The sequence below is a fragment of the Electrophorus electricus genome, chromosome 4 (assembly GCF_013358815.1).
Source record: "Electrophorus electricus isolate fEleEle1 chromosome 4, fEleEle1.pri, whole genome shotgun sequence".
In the NCBI taxonomy this organism is placed as follows: domain Eukaryota; kingdom Metazoa; phylum Chordata; class Actinopteri; order Gymnotiformes; family Gymnotidae; genus Electrophorus; species Electrophorus electricus.
The window spans coordinates 16,790-34,835 of NC_049538.1; the positions used below are offsets into that span (position 1 = coordinate 16,790).

The following is an 18,046-nucleotide window of genomic DNA, read 5'->3' on the forward strand; positions in this document are numbered from 1 at the left end:
CTAAAGATCTGGGTTAGGCTCTAGTAATTTGTAAAAATCATGTCAGTTCTGAATGAGTTCTGGTAAACTCTTAAGAAATCATGTCACAAATGTTATGATCCAGAATGGAACAGGATTATTTGTCACAGACTACAACTCCTCCCATCCCTGATCTTGCACTCTGTCCCACTCAGGAATTTGTCCTTGTCTGCCATGCTGTATCCAGATTGGCTGCCTCACTCCTGTTCCGTACGCAAGAGGAAGACTAGAAGGAGCGATGGAGAGACTTATCTCCACTTTTGGTATGATCAGTTTGTGATTCCATTTGATAACATTTCAGACTTCACAAGAGTCATAGTTCAGATGTTCAATGTTTTTTTATTTACTGTTATTCTCCTGTTAATTTCCTTAGGGAGTTAGGGAAGGGTATTGTATTTTCTTTTGTTTGTGTTTAGTTAGGGGAGTAATTGTTTTTTTGTTCTAGTCTGGCTCCCAACATTCAAGGCCTCTATAAACAACTCACAACAAACATACAATATAGAGACTTAATGGGTTGTATTTCGTCTCTCGCTGATGTGTGCTCAGCCTAGCAAGGGTCGAAACAAGAACATGAAAAACAAGACCATGAAGCTGGGAGTAATGTTTATTTAAGGTTCAGACAGAAATATATCCACCACATAACTCCTCCATCTCCCCTGACTCCGCTTCCAGAACATCTTACATAAAACTTCCAAACTGCCTTAATATAAAAATGCTGTTTGGATTCCTGGTAATGACTGCAAATACAACTGAAGCAACGAACACTAACACATTCTACAAATATGTCTAATTTGTCCCCCACAGACATTCCAAACCAGGCCTTCTCAGTTTACCCTTAGCCCTTCGAATAACCTTTCACCTTTCTTAGCCCCGCCCCATCTCACAGCAGTCCCTCCATCTCCCTCATGAAAGCTTCGTATACCTGGTCCTTCGTCTTCATGCTAGGGGGGCCAGAGCTGGAACCCGGCTGGGCAGAGTTTGCATTGGCCTGTGGTTTCTGGCCCTGCCCTCCTCTCTGCTCCTCCCTCCTCCCTCCTTTCTCTGTCACCATCCCAGCCGCTGCCCCTTGCTGGCCAGTGCGGTCTCTTCGCACACGCAGGGCCGTAGGGACGAAGCGTGTGACCTCAGCTTTGGGGTTGATGATCTGTGGTTTGGCGGAGATGGTGGCAGTGCCCGACTGGCCCGCTGCACTGGAGAGGGTGGGCATGCTAGTGATATTGGCACGCTTCTCTATGGTGTGACTGTGGCCCGGCGGGTTGGCGGGGGCGGGGGTGGTGCCAGGAGGGGGTGGCATCTGCAGGCCAGAGGCCCGCATGGACAGAGGGAGAGAGGGTGTGGGCATCATGGGAGCACCCGAGCCCTCGCTGGAGCTGTTGGAAGGGGGTTTCTGACGGGGGACAATGCTGGGAGGAGCACTCAGCACGTTGGGGTTCAGAGGAGGTGGGAACATGGATAAGGGTGGAACCATCCGAGGGGGGACGGCACGAGGAGGAGGTGGAGGAATCCCTACAGAGACAAACACAGGGTTAAGTCACACACACCTACACACCCACACCCGCACACGCACACGCACACGCACACGCACACACCCCTACCTGGTGGGGCAGGGGGTGGTAGTCTTGGTGGAGGTCCTCTTGGGGGCGGGCCAGGGGGCATGCCAGGGGGCGGACCTGGGGGCGGACCTGGGGGACGGCCAGGGGGCGGGCCTGGAGGCAGCATACGTGGCATTGGTCCTCTCAGACCACCTGGAATAGCAGGAGGCCTTAGGAAGGGTGGTGCACCTGAAACACAGACATTACAATTAGGATACTCACCACCCACCCACCCACACCCCAGACATTACAGTCAGGATATTCACACCCCCCCCACCTACCCACCAGACATTACAGTCAGGCTACTCACCACACGCGCACACACACACACACCCCAGACATTACAGTCAGGCTACTCAACACATGAGGAGGATACTCAGCCCACACACACACACACACACACACCAGTGAGGATACTCACACACACACTACAGTGAGGATACTCACCCCCCCCCACACACACACTACAGTGAGGATACTCACCCCCCCCCACACACACACACTACAGTGAGGATACTCACCCCCCCCACACACACACACTACAGTGAGGATACTCACCCCCCCCCACACACACACTACAGTGAGGATACTCACCCCCCCCACACACACACTACAGTGAGGATACTCACCCCCCCCCCCCCCCACACACACACTACAGTGAGGATACTCACCCCCCCACACACACACACACTACAGTGAGGATACTCACCCCCCCCCACACACACACACTACAGTGAGGATACTCACCCCCCCCACACACACACACACACTACAGTGAGGATACTCACCCCCCCCCCCACACACACACACTACAGTGAGGATACTCACCCCCCCCACACACACGCACTACAGTGAGGATACTCACCCCCCCCCCACACACACACTACAGTGAGGATACTCACCCCCCCACACACACACTACAGTGAGGATACTCACCCCCCCACACACACACACACTACAGTGAGGATACTCACCCCCCCCCACACACACACTACAGTGAGGATACTCACCCCCCCCCACACACACTACAGTGAGGATACTCACCCCCCCCACACACACACTACAGTGAGGATACTCACCCCCCCCACACACACACTACAGTGAGGATACTCACCCCCCACACACACACACACTACAGTGAGGACACTCACCCCCCCACACACACACACTACAGTGAGGATACTCACCCCCCCCACACACACACACTACAGTGAGGATACTCACCCCCCCCACACACACACACACACTACAGTGAGGATACTCACCCCCCCACACACACACACACTACAGTGAGGATACTCACCCCCCCACACACACACACACACTACAGTGAGGATACTCACCCCCCCACACACACACACACTACAGTGAGGATACTCACCCCCCCCCACACACACACTACAGTGAGGATACTCACCCCCCCCCCACACTACAGTGAGGATACTCACCCCCCCCCCACACACACACATTACAGTGAGGATACTCACCCCCCCCACACACACACACACTACAGTGAGGATACTCACCCCCCCCCCACACACACACACTACAGTGAGGATACTCACCCCCCCCCACACACACACTACAGTGAGGATACTCACCCCCCCCACACACACACACTACAGTGAGGATACTCACCCCCCCCACACACACACACTACAGTGAGGATACTCACCCCCCCCACACACACACACTACAGTGAGGATACTCACCCCCCCCACACACACACACTACAGTGAGGATACCCCCCCCACACACACACTACAGTGAGGATACCCCCCCACACACACACACTACAGTGAGGAAACCCCCCCACACACACACACACTACAGTGAGGATACTCACCCCCCCACACACACTACAGTGAGGATACTCACCCCCCCACACACACACACACACACTACAGTGAGGATACTCACCCCACACACACACACACAACAGTGAGGATACTCACCCCACACACACACACAACAGTGAGGATACTCACCCCACACACACACACAACAGTGAGGATACTCACCCCACACACACACACAACAGTGAGGATACTCACCCCACACACACACACACACAACAGTGAGGAAACCCCCCCACACACACACACACACAACAGTGAGGATACTCACCCCACACACACACACACACACACACACACAACAGTGAGGATACTCACCCCACACACACACACACACACACAACAGTGAGGATACTCACCCCACACACACACACACACACACAACAGTGAGGATACTCACCCCACACACACACACACACACAACAGTGAGGATACTCACCCCACACACACACACACACAACAGTGAGGATACTCACCCCACACACACACACACAACAGTGAGGATACTCACCCCACACACACACACACACACACAACAGTGAGGATACTCACCCCACACACACACACACACACAACAGTGAGGATACTCACCCCACACACACACACACAACAGTGAGGATACTCACCCCACACACACACACAACAGTGAGGATACTCACCCCACACACACACACAACAGTGAGGATACTCACCCCACACACACACACACACACATTGCTGTTTTATGTGACATCACACACAACAGGCCTAATTTACACAGACGTGATTTGATTTTTACAATCCCATTCATATAAATGATCAAAAAAGACCTTCCCATGGACACTGAACCAAGGCAGCACACCATAGCCACTCACCAGGAGGTGGACCAGGGGGCGGTCCTGAGGGCGGGCCTGGTGGCCTCATTGGAGGAGCTGGAGGTGGCCCTAAAGGAGGAGGTCCTGCAATTGGTGGAGCCTGTAAGTGGAGCGGCGGCTGCTGTGTTCCCATTGGTGCAGATGGTGGAGGAAGTCTAGCTAATGTTTGGGCAGATGGGGTGTCACTGGGGGTGCCTGGTTCCTCACTGTCAGACTGTTCAGAATCTGTGTACTCTTCCTCTTCCTCCTCCTCCTCCTCTTCTGGGACAGACTGCCCTGCACACAGAACACACCCAGCACTGAAACAGCCCTATACACACCCACACATTTAAGGCATTTAGCTGACACTTTTATCCAAAGCGTCTTAAAATTATGACTGAGTACAACTTGAATTGAGGGTTAAGGGCCTTCCTCAGGGGCCTGCTTGATTAATAGTAGAGTACCTTAACCATTGCCCACACACACACACACCCAGCAGTGAAACAGCCCTACACACACACACACACACACACACACACACACACACACACACACACACACACAGCAGTGACAGACTGCCCCTTCTACATGTCCTTCACACCCTTGTAATGTGTTCATTTGCTGTGCTTAAGAAGACACCTGATATTGGTCTCCTATAGCTGTATGAAAATTCATCATGAGTAGTATTACAGTAAAAAGTCTAAAATAATTACTACATTATAGACCTTTTATTGATACTATTATACTTCTTTTAAACAAAAATATAGATCTTAATTATGTAAAGCTAAGAGGCAGGACCATATCAATGTACAGGACAAGCACAGACTGACCAGGCCTAAGGTTAACCCCCCTAACCCTTAACTTCACTGAAGTAGCAGTAGGTACAATCACAGAATGTGCTAGCTACTATAGCAGATAGATAACACGTAGTGTCAGCAGGTGTGACGAAGGACGCATGTCTGGTGTTATGTACCTGCCATCCGCAGCATCATGGCCTGTAAAGGAGTAATGGCCTTTGTTTTCTTCACGACCCTCTTCTTCCTCCTCTTCACAGGTAGTGGCATATCAGCAAATCGTACAGTCCTCCCTAATAACAACACTAAACATGTAAATGAAGGAAATTCCACCCCATCCCCACAATTAAATTCTTCAATTCAATTCAAGGGTCTTTACTGGCATGACAAAGGTGTATTTGTATTGGCAAAGCTTGGGTTACAGAATCTGAGCGTATTAAAGAACACCACGAGACTGAAAATAAAGTTGAACACAGATATGGATCTCTTTAGCCAGGTGTATTGCTTTGCTCTGGTTCTGAGCCTCTGAGGTGCTGGTATATTAGTGAGTCTGAGAAACTGGATCAGGACCAGCTGAGTAAGGGGAAGATTTTCTTCGCTCCACTCTCGGAGGAGTTTTATACTGGTATGGGTGAGACTTGCTGTTTTTAAAACATTTCCAGAATATTTGCCCCTCCGCCTCACCCCTCTCTCTCTCATCGTCCCTCTCATCATGACGCTCGCCTGCACTCCTCTTGTCCTGCAGGTCTTCCCTCTCTCCATCACTGACCTCGTCCGAGTCACTCTCTTCCTCACCACCCTCTTCATCTTCATCTGTGCCGCTGTCACTCTCATGCTCAGCCACGTCCATCAGCTCAGCCTCAGCAGAAACATCTGCCTCTGCACACGCAAATAAGACAAATAACGCAAATCAGACATACCACACCCACTCACAAATCAGACATACCACACAGATCAGTGATATCACAGCCCACACAAATCAGACATATCACACACATCAGATGTGTGTAGTACTTAGACTGTGTGTAGTATTTGAGGTGTGTATCACAGTCTGTGTGTTTAGTATTCAAGATGCATGTCAGCATGTGGGGACATGCAAGTGAGAGTAGTATCTGAGACTTGTGCGTGTACCTGCTCTACGGTTGCCATAGAGCTGTAGTATCTGAGGTGGGGGGGGGCCCGGTGGGGGCCCGGGGGGTTTGCGTCCAGGTGGTAACCGAGGAACCCCAGCGACTGCTGCTGATGACAATGCAGAACCTTTACTAAGAAATACAGAGTGTGTTAACACGCAGGTACACACCCAAAGCCCTAGTGAATTACCAGCATAGACAGGTACAACCAAAGCCCTAGTGATTTACCAGTATAGAGAGTTTGAGAAGTATTAGTTCAGACTGTTTGCGAATTACCAAATTTCATGTGCCTGTCTATTGCTATTGATTAATACGGATTGGGGTTAGTTACCAACACGCAGAGGGTTACAGTTTGGGTTAGTTACCTACTCAGAGTTAGGGTTAGTTACCTACACACAGAACTCTTCTTCAGGAAAAATGATGGTATGGGTTGAAATTCAGGGTTAATTGTGAGGTTGGTTAGCATAAACATTAGTTTACCAGGGATTAGATTAGTGTTAACTGAGAAATAAAGTTAAATTTAGCTACATGGGATTAGATTAGGCATTATTGAGACACAGACTAGGGTGTGTTTTATTTAACTGGGTTTAGAATAGGAGTAACAGATTAGGTAGATTAAGGTAAATCTTAGTTACCTGAATGCTGAACTTTTCTTTAGGATGGAGGGCGGTTGTGCTCCGGGCAGTGGAATGTCCTGAATCAACACACTGGAGGGAGCATGTGGCATCTCTGGTAATGGAATACTGTCCACCTCCACTGACTCTGCATTCTACCGGCATGAGACACAAAACTGTTACAAAACTGGCCCACTCAGCTCCCAATATTACCACACACTAATCAGAAAGCCAACCCTAACCCAATATTACCTACCACACACACCAATCAGAAAACCAACACTAACCCAATATTACAACACACAGCAATCTGAAAACTAACCCTAACCCTAACCCAATATTACTACACAAACCAATCAGAAAACTAACCCTAACCCAACAACCTCAAAGAGTGTAGAACATGCAGACATCACTGACACAGGTACAGACCCTGTCCAGAACCGATAGCATATGAAATACAGAAAAGAGAAAGTCGCAAGTAATCATGATAGAAAACTAACTCGCTCCGAATATGAGCGTAAGAAACAGGCCTCATCAGCAGAGGTTATTTTTTAACTGTGGTGATTTTAAGCGGACCTGTAGAGATAAGGAACTGATTAAACACCACATTCAGAATCCAATCTGTGTTTCTATTATCCATGCATGTATCTGGATCACCTCTGAAGATACATGTATATTTAAATGGTACATACACTTGTATATAAGCAGTAGTGATTGGTGTTCTCAAACTCACAAACATCCACAGTGTCACTCTCCTTCACTGAGTCAAAGTACTGAGATGTCCATGGTTGCTCTCACACATTCTCTCTCTCTCTCACACACACACACACACACACACACACACTCACCTTGACTGAGTCAAAATACTGAGAGAGCTGTCCACGTTTGCTTTCGTACTCCAGTTCCAGTTTGCGCAGTTCTTTATAAGTGTCAGGATTTTCTCTTTCGTACAGGCGAACAATCCTCTCAAACGTCTCACGAAGTTTTTTCCTCTTATCACGCAAAACTTTATCATTCAGCAAAGGCTGTTGTACGGGGTTAAACTCTGAGAAACACACAGACAAACTGATAGAAAAGTGTGCTTGAGCACAAACATGCAACTATTAAACTCAGAGTGACAAACACAGAGAATTAAAAAGTATGATACATACAAAAGCAATACATTTCATACATAATACATATACAAGTATATATGTAGATATACATAAACCATTAAATAGACATATAAACACATTCACCAGTAAGCAGAAACACACCCACCGTCAACCAGACAGAGATGCGCGCACACACACAAACACACCCAGCCACTGTCAACCAGAGAGACAGAGACACACCCCCACAGTCAACCAGAGAGACAGAGACACACACACATCCACCCACCGTCAACCAGAGAGACACCCACCCACCGTCAACCAGAGAGACACCCACCTACCGTCAACCAGAGAGACACCCACCCACCGTCAACCAGAGAGACACCCACCCACCGTCAACCAGAGAGACACCCACCCACCGTCAACCAGAGAGACACCCACCCACCGTCAACCAGAGAGACACCTACCCACCGTCAACCAGAGAGACACCTACCCACCGTCAACCAGAGAGACAGACACACACACACCCACCCACCGTCAACCAGAGAGACACACACACACACACACACACACACCGTCAACCAGAGAGAGACACACCCACCCACCGTCAACCAGAGACAGACACACACACACCCACCCACCGTCAACCAGAGAGACAGAGACACACCCCCCACCCACCGTCAACCAGAGAGACAGAGACACACCCCCATCCACCGTCAACCAGAGAGAGAGAGACACACCCACACCCCCCCACCGTCAACCAGAGACAGAGACACACCCCCCACCCACCGTCAACCAGAGAGACAGAGACACACCCACCATTAAACAGATACAGACATACACATACAATTTCAGAGGTACACATACCATAAAACTGAGAAGTGCGCGCACACACACATTTAAATCTTACCCATTTCATCCAATTTCTCCATGTCTCTGATAATCTGTCTGGGATCTTTCATCTTCAGAACAGCTGCTCTTACCATCATCCTCTGTTTCTTGTTCTATAGCCACACACACACAGACAGTAATTCTGGTGCTTTACACTTATTGCTGCCAATTTGCCTTATGTTCCTTACTGACATGTGAGAACTGCCTTTACCTTCTTTAACTCCCGCTTCCTCGCCTCTTTCCCTAAACACACAAACACGGTTTTTTTAAAAGAACAATAAGACAGAGACATGAATACTCTTCATTCACACCCAGAAAACATAATAAAACATTTAAAGGCAACAGTGCCATCTCACTGACCAGCACATCCCATTATGATTTATGTTATTCTGATATGCACACACTCACGGGCCTGGTCTGTGGGGTTCATGAACTTCCCACTCTTGGTGGAAGATGTGGATCGCCGCCCCATGGCTCAGTACTGTCTTCTCTTACCTGGAGACAACCATCACAAACCAAGAAAAACTGTGCTAACCTGAGAACAATTCCCAGTTAATCTGATCAATCTGTATTAACAGAGAATGCAGAAGAACTCAGTAGCGGCCCAGGGATCCTTAAAACAGAACATTATTATATAAAGGAATAAACATCATAACAAAGGAGTGAGGAAAGATTCCATTAATGTCTAACACAACAGACCGTAACCTAAGATGACCAGTATGTGAAAGGAAGTTAGCTCCCTATCAAGTTTGTTCGCGTGTCGCATAGCTAGCTAACGATCTAGGGTTAGCCAAGGAGCTAAGGATATGGTAAGGGTAAATGTTACCTAATCAGCTATGGATAGGGTTAGGGTAAGTTTTAGCTAGCGAGCTAGAGTTAGGGTAAGGTTTAGCTAACGAGCTAGAGTTAGGGTAAGTCTTAGCTAACGAGCTAGGGACAGGGTTAGAGTAAGATAACTGGTTAGAATTTTGGTGTTGGCTAGCTCCTCTGGCGTTCGTAAATATGGCCTCTCACCACTTGGGGAATAAACAGCCCCTAATTATCTGGCTGGAGTATAATATTTACATTACCAGAAAACCATAGCGCAAAAAAACTAGGCGTTATCTATCTAGCTCATACGCTTATACCAGTTAGCCAGGAGCTAGTCATCTTTAGCTAATTTTGCTAGCGCCAAACACAAAAGACAACAGAATTAGGTACTGCACCTTGATACTTAAAAAAGCTGTGTGGGACACCGCTCCCCTTCAAGCATTAAGTCAGGGGAACTATTATAGTCTTTGTTCGATAGGTTTCTCAAGATCAGTTTTATAAACTAACATACTGTAATTTATCGAATCACTCTGCCATGTTTACCGCCACGAGCGGAAATAACGAGCGAAAAACTTCCTTCCGTTCTGCTTCTTCTTCTTCTTCTTCTTCTTCTTCTTCTTCTTTTAGAAGGTGACATATGTTTGCATGCCGCCACCTACCGTATGGTATACAGCATTACATGGATGTGACGAAGAGACAACAATAATTGTCCCGACGAACAAAAACTTTTCATTTTGATCCCAAAGTCTCAAATTTCTTTACGAAGAAAAAATTAAACTAAATTTATATGACATTGAAGTACATAAATTAAATGACATATTTCTACTTGTAATAGAAACGTATGATCAAATAACAGGTGTAATATGCTCTGATTTACACTGTTTGACAGACAATTAGACAGGTAAGGTACATATTTTTAAGACACTGTGTTTGCTTCTTAAGAATCAAACCCACAACGTTTGGAACTGTGAGCACCCATGTCCTACAACTGGAACATTTAATCAAAAATATTTCCACAAAGACACAGCAGGACAACCAGCAACACATTTCAGTAGTCTAATTTACACATCCTGAAGTTTCAGTAGTCTAGACATTATGAGGTTTCAGTAGTGTAATATAGACATTCTGAAGTTTCAGTAGTCTAGATGTTATATGTTATGATGTTTCAGTAGTCTAATCCAGACACTATGAAGTTTCAGTAATCTAATCTAGATGCTGTGAATCTGTAGTAGTCTAATTTAGTTGTTATGAAGTTTCATCAGTCTAATGTAGACATTATAAAAGTATGATGTAGTTTCCCAGTATATGTGTTATTTTGAATGTGTCAGCCCTAATCCAATACTACCACACCAATAACAAAACAAATCCTAACCCAATACTACCACACACACCAATAAGAAAACCAACCTTATCCAATATTTTGAATGTGTCATCCATAGGATTTAATAAATAATCTGCATCAAGGATTATAATAATAATCTTCCTGCATCTTTTTGTTTTACAGAAAGTGTGCTTTAATTTCTTTAACACAGTCTTCCATTTTGCATAAATATATTGTTGGATGTCTATCTCCATATCATCATTGTAAAACATTGTAAAACTAGGGTGTGGGGTAATGTGTGTATGTGGGGTAATATGGGTGTGTGGTAGTGTGTTTGTGTGTGTGTGTGGGGGTAATGTGTGTGTAACAGTAAAGGGGCAGAAAACATTTGAATATGATTTTATTCTTAAACAGAAGACAGTAAAGTAATAGCACTGGCTTGATCAAGTTTTGTCTGACTTGAACTGGTCTGATCTGACTTCAGTCAAATTGTTTCAGAGCAAATGAGCTGCATACATACTCAGATCAACCACCAGTGAGAAGAAATGGTACAAAGTAGAGAGTTTTACTATTTTATCATGAAAGCGATCGTCACCTCTCAGAGATGCTTATGGTACATCCACAGAAACATCTCAGTAGGAGAGGAAACTGCAGCTATTGTCAGTGCTCCAGGACAGCCAGGGCCAGCATTATTAAATCTCAGTAACGGTGGAAATTGCTTCTGATATGCTGACGACCAAAGTAAGACTGATAGGCCTTTAGGTAACCATAGCGATGTGAAAAGAGCCGACATGGCGTATATTCTTCACATATCTCAGAGTGGCGCTCAGCTGGAGACTTCACCCTGAGACAGATGGAGTGAGACAGACAGAATATAGTTGGTATAGTGTAGTGAAACAGTGTTGCCTCTTCCATGGGGACCAGGGTTCAGTCACCGTCCAGGTAAGTGCTCTATGCTATACCAATAAGACTCTTAACACTACACTCACCTACCTCTGTAACATGTGTGAAACTGAAAGATGCTTTGGATCAGACTTCCTGCCAACTGCGTAAAATCTACATGTAAGAAACAGAGAGATACAGACATTAAATGTCTCATACAAGTGAATTGTATATATGATTCTTTGTACAAAGTGCAAAGACTGTGTGTATAAACCTTCTGTAGTTGTAGTTACGGTGTTGTTGGGGATTGATGAAAGAGTTTGCATTAGAGGGACTCAGGAACATGTCTGCTACACACACAGAAAGGAGAAAAAGCAAAGTAACAATATTAAACACATTCATTTTGCTAATAATACTCTAACCCACTCTACACACTCTAATTTACTAATCATGTTTAATACCCCTATAAATCTCAAAACCACTCACAAGACCCTAATTTACTAATCACACTTCAAAAATTCACAATAACTCTGCCACTGTAAATCAGATTAACATTTAACAGTGTTAGAGTATAGGGTTAGGGTTACAGATAGGGTAAGGGTTAAGTTTAGAAATACCCTCACTATAACCCTAACTCTAGCAGTGTATTTCAATTTTATGTATTTCGTGTGTCATGTTTTGTAGCAGGGCCAGAGGGGAGCATGATATACTTACTGATAATCCAGAAATATTGGGATATGAATTTTGTACATGTAGGTCAAGTTCATGCTGCGCACTCCAGTGTGTCCAGTGCTATTTCTTTACATGTTTTAACTCTTTAATCACTATTAACTCTGAAACACCCACTCAACTCACTAAAGAATCTGAGTAAATCAGAGAGATCGCCCACTCCCTTTAATAAACACTGCAAGAGGTACCTGCTAAAATACATGAACATGAACCCTGCAGAAGATTCCATAATTACCTTCAAAAGACTCCTGGCTCTCCAGTGAGTCTGTGGGGAGACAGGAAGCCAGACAGGCACCTTCAGATGCTGTAGCTTGTGTGTGTGAAAGATGCCACGTTAATGAAGAATTTACAAACCATAACAAACTGCAATCGGCATGACAACACACACCACCACACACTGAAGAACTGCCCGCATGGTTCTCATCTGCTGCCTGAAACAAACACACAGTTGGGGTTAATCAGAACTGGAGGTGGGCTTTATCAGAACTGGAATTATGGTTTATCATAATTGTGACTAGGCCAAGGCCTGATGAAGCTGGCACCAGCTGCACACACACACACGTGCGCACAAAAAGACACAAATACACAGCTTCAATTCACACACAGACACAACACACTCATACATTCACATACACACACACATACACACTCACATTCATACAGACACACACACACACACACACACACACACACACACACACACACACACACACTCACACTCACACAGTGCTCATGTACAGTGTGCTATTCCACACAACTTCACTCACTCACATACACACACACACACACACCCCTGCCAGATGTGGCTGAAAGTGCCCAGCCAGTGTGTGTGTGTGTGTGAGAGAGAGAGAGAGAGTGAGAGTGTGAGAGTGAGGGTGTGAGTGTGTATGAGTGTGTGTGTGGAATAACACACACACACACACACACACACACACACACACACACACACACATACACACACACACACACAGAGTGATCATGTACAGTTTATTATTCTCTTTCCAGCAGCCATCAGCACATTCTGCCCTCACCCTCAGTCCTGGCTGGGCACTTTCAGCCACACCTGGCAGATGTGTTTGTGTGTGTGTGAGTGAGTGTGTGTGAGAGAGAGAGAGAGAGAGAGTGAGAGTGTGAGAGTGAGGGTGTGAGTGTGTATGAGTGTGTGTGTGGAATAACACACACACACACACACACACACACACACACACACACACACACACACACACACAGAGTGATCATGTACAGTTTATTATTCTCTTTCCAGCAGCCATCAGCACATTCTGCCCTCACCCTCAGTCCTGGCTGGGCACTTTCAGCCACATCTGGCAGATGTGTTTGTGTGTGTGTGAGTGAGTGTGTGTGGAATAGCCTGCTAGAGAATAACATACTGTACATGAGCATTGTGTGTGTGTGTGTGTGTGTGTGTGTGTGTGTGTGTGTGTGGAATAATACACACACACACACACACACCTGCCAGCTGTGGCTGAAAGTGCCCAGCTAGGACTAAAGGTTAGGGAAAAATGTGCTGATGACTGCTGGAAAGAGAATAACACACTGTACATGAGCACTGTGTATGTGTGAGTGTGTGTGTCTGTGGAATAACACACTGTACATAAGCACAGTGTGTGTGTGTGTGTGTGTGTGTAAGTGTAATAACACACTGTACATGAGCACAGGGCATTCACTATGTGGAATAACATTCAAGATGATAATTTATAGAGTCACACACTGAATACTGACAATCAATCGCTGTGTTAGTGAATACTGACACTCAATCACTGTGTTACTTAATACTGACAATCAATCATTGTTAGTGAATTCTGAAAATCACTGTGTTACTGACTTCTGATAAGTATGCGCTGTGTTACTAAATACTACTGAAAGCAGTATATGTGAAGTTCTCCTACCCCTGTGTGAGGTTCTCCTACCTCCTTTGTGTGAATGCTGGGTACGTGGGAGCTCTGGCTGGGTCCTGTCTTCTCTTTCTCTTGTTTCTGTCAGTATTCTTTAATACAGAAGCCACACGCCTTTATAAACCCTATCCCCCTCCCTTGCTTCCTTTGCTTGCTCTCTCTCTGTGACACACACGCACACACACACACACACACACACACACACACACACACACACACACACACACACACACACACACACATACACACACAATTCCTTTTATGCCTTCTATCAGCCTTTTCCACCTAGTGATTCACACCAGAATATTAGCACACACAAATCACACATACACAGACACGCACTTGTGTACACACACGGACACACACACAAACACACATACATACACAATCACAAACACATGCACACAGAAGACGAAGGACACACAACAGAGGAAAACAGACATATAAAGAAGCAAATGAGAAGCACCAGCTACTAGTGCATAAAACTCACTCGAGACTGTAAGACCAGACAGACCAACCTGTGCAACACCTGGATTGACTACAAAGAACCCTATGATTCAAAGTCCCACACAAGAATCCTGGAATGCTTGATGCTGTGTAACATCTACAGGACTCTAAGAACCTTCAACCGAAACTCACTGGAGCTGTGGAAGACCAATTTCAAGCCAATAGCACCAATAAGTGCGGAATTTACCACGGAGATGCCCTGTCCCTGTTGCTGTTCAGCATTGGTCTCAACCCCGTCAGTGAAATCAACACCAAGAGTGGCTACAGATACCAGCTACAGAATGGAGCAACTATCAGCCACCTCCTGTAGATGGATGACATCAAGCTGTATGCAAAAGTTAATGAGACATCAACTCACTAATCCATTTTACCAGGATATACAGCAATCACATCGGAATATCATTCAGACTGGATAAGTGTAGTCGGATGGTTACAAGGAGAGAGAAGGTAAATAGAACAGATGTAATCACACTACCAGAAGGTAACAGAACAGATGTTGAGTGAAGCTACAAGTACCTTAGAATCCCACAGGCAAATGGGAATCATGTAGAGGCCACAAGGAAAGCAGCTACAGGCAAACACCTGCAAAGAGTGAGACACGTCAGTCAGCAGAATAGGAGAAACAAGATCTGGGCTATCAACACCTATCAACACCTACTCTCTTCTAGTCATCAGATATATCAACACCTCCACTCTACCATTCATCATCTATATCAACACCTACACACTACCCATCATCAGCTATATCAACACCTACACACAACTGGTCATCAGCTATATCAACGCCTACACACTACCAGTCATCAGATATATCAACACCTATGTCATTTAAATATTCCACGAATAGATGGGTCTTTAGTCTGCGTTTAAAGTCAGCAAGGGACTCTGCTGTCCGGACAGCAAGTGGGAGTTCATTCCACAATCTGGGAGCCAGGACAGAAAATAGTCTCGATGCTTGTCTTCCATGAGACCTGAAGCACAGTATTTCAAGCCAAGCTGTACTTGAGGTTCGAAGTACTTGAGGTACAGATGGGGCATTGACCATTGACCTTATGTATGAAGGGGCTGGTCCATTTTTGGCTTTGTAGGCAAGTATCAAGGTTTTAAACGTGATGCGTGCAGCTACTAGAAGCCAATGAAGTGCAGCAGTGGAGTAACGTGTGAACTTTGGAAGATTGAAGACCAGTCGTGCTGCTGCACTCTGGACAAGTTGTAGAGGTTTGATGGCTCTTAGAGGAAGACCAGAAAGTAGCAAGTTGCAGTAGTCTAGCTTTGAGATCACAAGACACTGCACAAGCACCTGGGCAGCTTCCTGTGAGAGAAAGGGCCGAACCCTTCATATGTTACAAAGGAGAAATCTGTAAGACTGGGTTAGATTGAGAACGACAAAACGTCCAAAGTTATGCTCAGGCTACGGGCAGCTTGGGGTGGTGATACCAACACCTCCACTCTACCAGTGATCAGATATTTCAACACCTATACTCTACCAGTCATCAGATCAGGAAGAAGGGGGCTGAGGACTAGTGAGCGTCAGGGCCACTATCCAGGATGAAACATCCAAGATCCAGGAGTACACCAGGATAATGGCCCTAAGTGATGAAGTGCTTAGTGAGTACCTCAGACAGCAGAAACCAGAGGAGGATGGAAATGAGGAGAAACAGGAACCATCATGGGAGGAAAAACCCCTGCACAATATGCACCACCAGCAGATAGTAGAATTGGTTGATATGGAAAAATCCTACTAATGGCTGGAAAAGGCTGTACTGAAACACAGCACAGAGGCACTAATCATGGCAGCACAGGAACAAGCTCTGAACACAAGATCAATAAATGCTGGGATCTACCACACCAGGGAGGACCCCAGATGCAGGCTGTGCAAAGATGCCCCTGAGACAATCCAGCACATAACAGGATGCAAGATGCCAGCAGGCAGAATGTACATGGAACACCATAACCAAGTGGCAGGAATTTGTGCTGAATATGGGCTGGAAGTTACAAGGTAGGACACACCCCTGACAGTGGTGGAGAATGACCGAACTAAGATCCTGTAGGACTTCCAGATCCAGACTGACAAGATCCAGGCTAACCAAACAGACATACAGTACATCCAGAAAGTATTCACAACGCTTCACTTTTTCTACATTTTGTTATGTTACAGCCTTATTCCAAAATGGATGAAATGGATGAAATTCCTTTTTTCACCTCAAAATTCTACACACACACACACACACACACACACACACACACACACACACACACACACACACACACACACAATACCCCATAATGACAAAGTGAAAAAAGTTTGCTTGGAATTTTTGCAAAATTTATTTGAGCCTTTGCTTGATACTTTGTTGAAACACCTTTGGCAGCAATTACCACCTCAAGTCTTTTTGAGTATGATTCTACAAGCTTGGCACACCTATTTTTGGGCAGTTTCTCCCATTCTTCTTTGCAGAACCTCTCAAGCTCCATCAGGTAGGATGGGGAGCATCGGGGCACAGCCATTTTCAGATCTCTCCAGAGATGTTCAATCGGTTTCAAGTCTGGGCTCTGGCTGGGCCACTCAAGAACTTTCACAGAGTTGTCCTGAAGCCACTTCTCTGTTATCTTAGTTGTGTGCTTAGGGTCACTGTCCTGTTGGAAGATGAACCTTCGCCCCAGTCCCTGACTAGTCTTCCAGTTCCTGCTGCCGAAAAACAACCCCACAGCATGATGTTGCCACCACCATGCTTCACTGTAGGGATGGTATTGGCCAGGTGATGAGAGGTGCCTGGTTTCCTCCAGACATGACGCTTGGCATTCAGGCCAAAGAGTTCAATCTTCGTTTCTTCGGACCAGAGAATTTTGTTTCTCATGGTCTGAGAGTCCTTCAGGTGCCTTTTGGCAAACTCCAAGCGGGCTGTCTTGTGCCTTTTACTGAGGAGAGGCTTCCGTCTGGCCACTCTACCATACAGGCCTGATTGGTGGAGTGCTGCAGAAATGGTTGTCCTTCTGGAAGGTTCTTCTCTCTCCACAGAGCAATGCTGAAGCACTGTCCGGGTGACCCTTGGGTTCTTGGTCCT

At 46.0% G+C, this 18,046-nt stretch overlaps 2 protein-coding genes across 5 annotated transcripts; both read right to left on the bottom strand.

Annotated features, from left to right (window-relative positions):
• Nucleotides 1-604: 604 nt before the first annotated feature.
• Nucleotides 605-10,217, bottom strand: LOC113589367 (WW domain-binding protein 11). 3 transcript variants are annotated; one of them, XM_035525701.1, is made up of 12 exons: nucleotides 10,025-10,217; nucleotides 9,228-9,314; nucleotides 9,031-9,062; nucleotides 8,839-8,932; nucleotides 7,686-7,882; nucleotides 6,859-6,992; nucleotides 6,225-6,355; nucleotides 5,817-5,972; nucleotides 5,273-5,386; nucleotides 4,321-4,596; nucleotides 1,614-1,799; nucleotides 605-1,524 (listed from the first exon to the last, which is right to left on the bottom strand). In XM_035525701.1, exons 2-12 carry the CDS (start codon nucleotides 9,289-9,291, stop codon nucleotides 899-901), a joined length of 2,010 nt encoding a protein of 669 aa, XP_035381594.1. In that variant the 5' UTR covers nucleotides 9,292-9,314; nucleotides 10,025-10,217; the 3' UTR covers nucleotides 605-898. The 3 variants fall into 3 exon arrangements, with proteins under 3 accessions (XP_035381594.1, XP_035381592.1, XP_035381593.1); XM_035525699.1 differs by having other exon boundaries at nucleotides 5,778-5,972; nucleotides 10,025-10,215; XM_035525700.1 differs by having other exon boundaries at nucleotides 5,778-5,972; nucleotides 10,141-10,209.
• A 1,126-nt stretch (nucleotides 10,218-11,343) lies between these two features.
• On the bottom strand, nucleotides 11,344-14,551 carry mgp (matrix Gla protein). 2 transcript variants are annotated; one of them, XM_027028993.2, is made up of 6 exons: nucleotides 14,490-14,551; nucleotides 12,916-12,992; nucleotides 12,797-12,826; nucleotides 12,107-12,179; nucleotides 11,944-12,006; nucleotides 11,344-11,794 (listed from the first exon to the last, which is right to left on the bottom strand). In XM_027028993.2, the coding sequence occupies exons 2-6, from the start codon at nucleotides 12,983-12,985 to the stop codon at nucleotides 11,650-11,652; spliced, it is 381 nt and encodes a 126-aa protein (XP_026884794.1). In that variant the 5' UTR covers nucleotides 12,986-12,992; nucleotides 14,490-14,551; the 3' UTR covers nucleotides 11,344-11,649. The 2 variants fall into 2 exon arrangements, with proteins under 2 accessions (XP_026884794.1, XP_026884793.1); XM_027028992.2 differs by having other exon boundaries at nucleotides 12,107-12,182.
• Between the last annotated feature and the right edge of the window lie 3,495 nt (nucleotides 14,552-18,046).

Excerpts from the sequence above, each read along its gene's own strand:
- LOC113589367 (XM_035525699.1), bottom strand. The coding sequence starts at position 9,291 with ATGGGGCGGCGATCCACATCTTCCACCAAGAGTGGGAAGTTCATGAAC. Across the intron at positions 6,356-6,858 it reads AAGAAAAGTTCAGCATTCAG|TAAAGGTTCTGCATTGTCAT; the intron begins GTAACTAAGATT and ends TGTATTTCTTAG. Across the intron at positions 5,387-5,777 it reads GGACGATGAGAGAGAGAGGG|GGAGGACTGTACGATTTGCT; the intron begins GTGAGGCGGAGG and ends TGTTGTTATTAG.
- mgp (XM_027028992.2), bottom strand. The coding sequence starts at position 12,985 with ATGAGAACCATGCGGGCAGTTCTTCAGTGTGTGGTGGTGTGTGTTGTC. Across the intron at positions 12,007-12,106 it reads CGTAACTACAACTACAGAAG|ATTTTACGCAGTTGGCAGGA; the intron begins GTTTATACACAC and ends TCTTACATGTAG. Across the intron at positions 11,795-11,943 it reads GTTTCACACATGTTACAGAG|GGTGAAGTCTCCAGCTGAGC; the intron begins GTAGGTGAGTGT and ends CATCTGTCTCAG.